The sequence below is a fragment of the Pterocles gutturalis genome, unplaced genomic scaffold, assembly GCF_000699245.1.
Source record: "Pterocles gutturalis isolate BGI_N339 unplaced genomic scaffold, ASM69924v1 scaffold45116, whole genome shotgun sequence".
NCBI lineage: Eukaryota > Metazoa > Chordata > Aves > Pterocliformes > Pteroclidae > Pterocles > Pterocles gutturalis.
This window is the reverse complement of record NW_010102288.1, coordinates 1,885-5,108: the sequence shown is the minus strand read 5'-3', so window position 1 is coordinate 5,108 and position 3,224 is coordinate 1,885. Positions and strand designations below refer to the sequence as shown.

Genomic DNA, 3,224 nt, shown 5'->3' with positions numbered 1-3,224 from the left:
CCAGGGAGCATCGGGATGCGTGCCCAGGCTTTTTTCCCCTTTCTAACTGGTCTGTCCCGGGTCTGTTTGCTCTCTGCGCTTTCAGCCCTCCAGACATCCAGTTCCGACAGCCGGAGCTCAGCTCTGGATGCAGGAGTGGGCAGGTTCACCAGGGAACGAAAGGGTGGTGGGATCCAGCAAGTCACCAAACCGTGGCGTATGGCCCTGTGGCTTTATGTCCCTGTTTAAGCAGCCCATGCATAAATCATCAACCAAGGAAGGCCATTGCGCCTCGCAGCCCTGAGCTGGCCAAATCCATGACTTGAGAAAGGTAGCCACTGGTCATAAATTTTTGGGGATGGGGCTGAGGGCACCTGGCTCCTTGGCACCTGGATGGGCGCTGGCATATCCCCATCCTGATCCCAACTGGGATTTGCAGCCGTCCTGACTGCTGTGACCAAGGGAAAGGAGCCAGTGAATCTGCGGGACATGGTGGGGAGGCAGCGGCCACTGGTACTGGGACCAGCACCTGCCAACTGCTGCATCACCCCGTTGCATTTCAGGCCAGCCCTGGGCTACAGCACACACTGTTTTCCTACATCCAGCATCCAGCTGGTGCCCCAGCAGAAGAAAGCTCCAAAGAAGTCCCTCTGGTCACCCCCTTGCTGCTTGTCACCATCTTGTCAAGGCAAGTGGCTTTCTAAGGCATGTCCCCAAGGGTTGTGCTTTGGCCAGGGCAGAAGGCACCGTGTCCCAGCATGGGGACAGGGTGGCACAACCACCACTGCCCCAGCGATGGGTGTAGGGGTGGTGGGATGCTCACCAGCAGCCGCCTGCAGTAGCCGATCTTCCTGCTGCCGTCCATGTTGGTCAGGACGAAAGAAAAGGTTTCGCTGCAAGGAGAGACAACGCGTGGAGATGGGTTGGCTCTTCCAGCCCGCAGCCCTTGGGGGTACACAGTCATGGGGTGGGAAACACGGCTGAGACCCCCCAGCGAGGCAGGTACCTGGTGAACTCGGTGACGGGGGCCCGGTTGTTGCCATCGGGGAAGCAGAAGAGGGGGATGGCTTGCAAGAGACGTTCTTCCTCCTCCTTCTGGCCCTTCAGCAAGTTCTCACGCTGGAACAAAGCGATGGCAAGAGTCAGGGTGACAGAAGGTGCCCATGGCCCCATGGGGTGGGGTGGGGTGGGATGGGGGGTGTCCCAAAGCAGCCCCCGGGTCAGAGCGAAGCAGAGGGTGCCTGCGCATCCCTGGACAAGCATCTCCCCCAAAAATCCAATTTTTGACTCTTTTAACCCATGGATAGTGGGGCAAAGCGGAGGCACCCAGGGGCTGCTCTGCAAACAGGGGGTCCCCTCCTGCACCCCCTCGCCACGGTGCGATTCTGCCGCCGTGGTCTCCCCTTTTGGAACAGGAGACCAGGGACCACCGCAAGATTTTTCCTCCTGGAGTTTGTGGCCCTGGGCTTGGAGGGACAAGGTGGTCCCAGCAACCCCAACCCACGGCAGGCAAACCCTGGGGATCAGGTCCATGACTCCAGGGCATAGGGTATTTTTCTGGTCTCCTCTCCCAGCTCTAGTGATGGGGAAGGAGCAACATCTGCTCTTCCCCTAAATTCAGAAAACTTATCCTCCCAAAAACACGGGAATAAATACCTTTGGGAACTGGTAGGTTATCTTGGGTTCATAACGTCCGTCTGACATCTTCTTCAATGACACCACCACCAGGTACTCGAAGAAAAACTGTCCAGCAGAATAGAGGACAGAGCTCCGCTCTCCTGGCTTCCCCTGCGGCGCCTGCGAGGGCTTGTTTTCTGCAGCGGGGGCATCCTCTTTTCCTTCTGTAGCCCAAAAAACCCAACAGAAACACAGAGCAGAGTGAAATGAAAGGCCAGGAGGTGTCCTGATGGCAGGACAGGGGATGCAGAGCTACGCATGAACCTGACAAAGAAGTTGGAAGAAACCAGGACCTGCCAGGGGACACAGAAAGGAAAGAGAAATGGCTTTGATGACTTGGGGAAAATCAAAGTGCCATCAGCCACTCCCAGCCCTCCTTTGCCCCATCCCAGCGAGGGCAGAGGGATGCCCACAGTGAAACTGGCGCATGGGATGGCAGAGAGCAGACGGTCTCTGCAGACAGCATCCGTGGGAAGGTGTGGGAATGCTTTCATAGCAGTTAATTTTATTCCCTTAGGGGAAAAAAAACAGCAAACAAAGAGCACACATCTTGTTTGAGCACCTCCAAAGGCTCCAGTAAGATGAATCCCAACCTCTCCAAACGTCCTCAGTCCTGTGAACTGCTGATTGCAAATGAGCCACTCGAGGGTTTTCCCTAAACCACAGCTCCCAAAGCAAAGCAATGCCCTGAGATGACATCCCATTTCTTGTTCGGCTGGTTGGGGAGTTCAGCTGGGGCGTGTCAGCTGCCACAACCCAAAAAAAAATAGAAATAAGAGTGAAAAGAGCACAAGGTGACATCTCCAAGGACCCTGGGATGGTCATGGTGGGGCAGCGAGATCCGAGGGCTGGAGAGACAGGGGTTAGACGCCAGCAGGAGGCTGCAGCCAGGCCATGGAACAGCTCTTCCCTCTCCCAGCAGCTGTCTGAGACTCTAAACCCCAGTTCCTGGCACTGAAACTGTCCCAGGCTTGGTCTCGGCTCTGATTACGATGGGGAGCTGGAACAGAAATGCTTGAGCTGCTCCTAGGAATAACAGGCAGGAAAAGAAATGTGTGGCTGGATGAAATAAATGACTCGTGCAATTCGTCCCCGTATCCCAGAGTTTGGCTGTGGGCTCTTCGGTTGTGCCACAGTTCCGCAGGGCAAGGCATGGCTTGGCTGGCTGCTCCCGTTGTCCCTCTCCCTGGTGCATGATGTCCTCTGAAAGTGCGGAATCCCACAATGGTTTGGGTTGGAAGGGACCTTAAAGCCCACCCAGTCCCACCCCCTGCCATGGGCAGGGACACCTCCCACTAGCCCAGGTTGCCCAAAGCCTCATCCAGCCTGGCCTTGAACCCCTCCAGGGATGGGGCATCCACAGTGCTGGTGGACACCCCACCCCGTGTATTCCCCTGACTCTGGAGCTGCCTCCTTTTGTCTGGACACACCTTTCCAAACTTTGCTCCCTGTCATCAGGAGCCGATGGGAGCAGAAAGCTCATTGCAGCAGGTGACACTGGCAATTCCATCAGGGAATGTCCCTTTCCCAGGAACCAGAAGCACCTCTCCCAGCTCGGGGTGGGGACA

At 56.5% G+C, this 3,224-nt stretch overlaps 1 protein-coding gene across 1 annotated transcript in view; it reads right to left on the bottom strand.

The window, feature by feature from the left end:
* DENND2D (DENN/MADD domain containing 2D) overlaps nucleotides 1-1,820 on the bottom strand; it is a gene marked incomplete at its 5' end in the record, with an annotated part of 7,860 nt that extends 6,040 nt beyond the window's left edge. Inside the window, 3 exons of the mRNA XM_010085674.1 lie at nucleotides 803-872; nucleotides 986-1,098; nucleotides 1,636-1,820. Of these exons, the coding sequence (XP_010083976.1) occupies nucleotides 803-872; nucleotides 986-1,098; nucleotides 1,636-1,820 (368 nt within the window). The remainder of the gene's footprint in view (nucleotides 1-802; nucleotides 873-985; nucleotides 1,099-1,635) is intronic.
* Nucleotides 1,821-3,224: the final 1,404 nt, after the last annotated feature.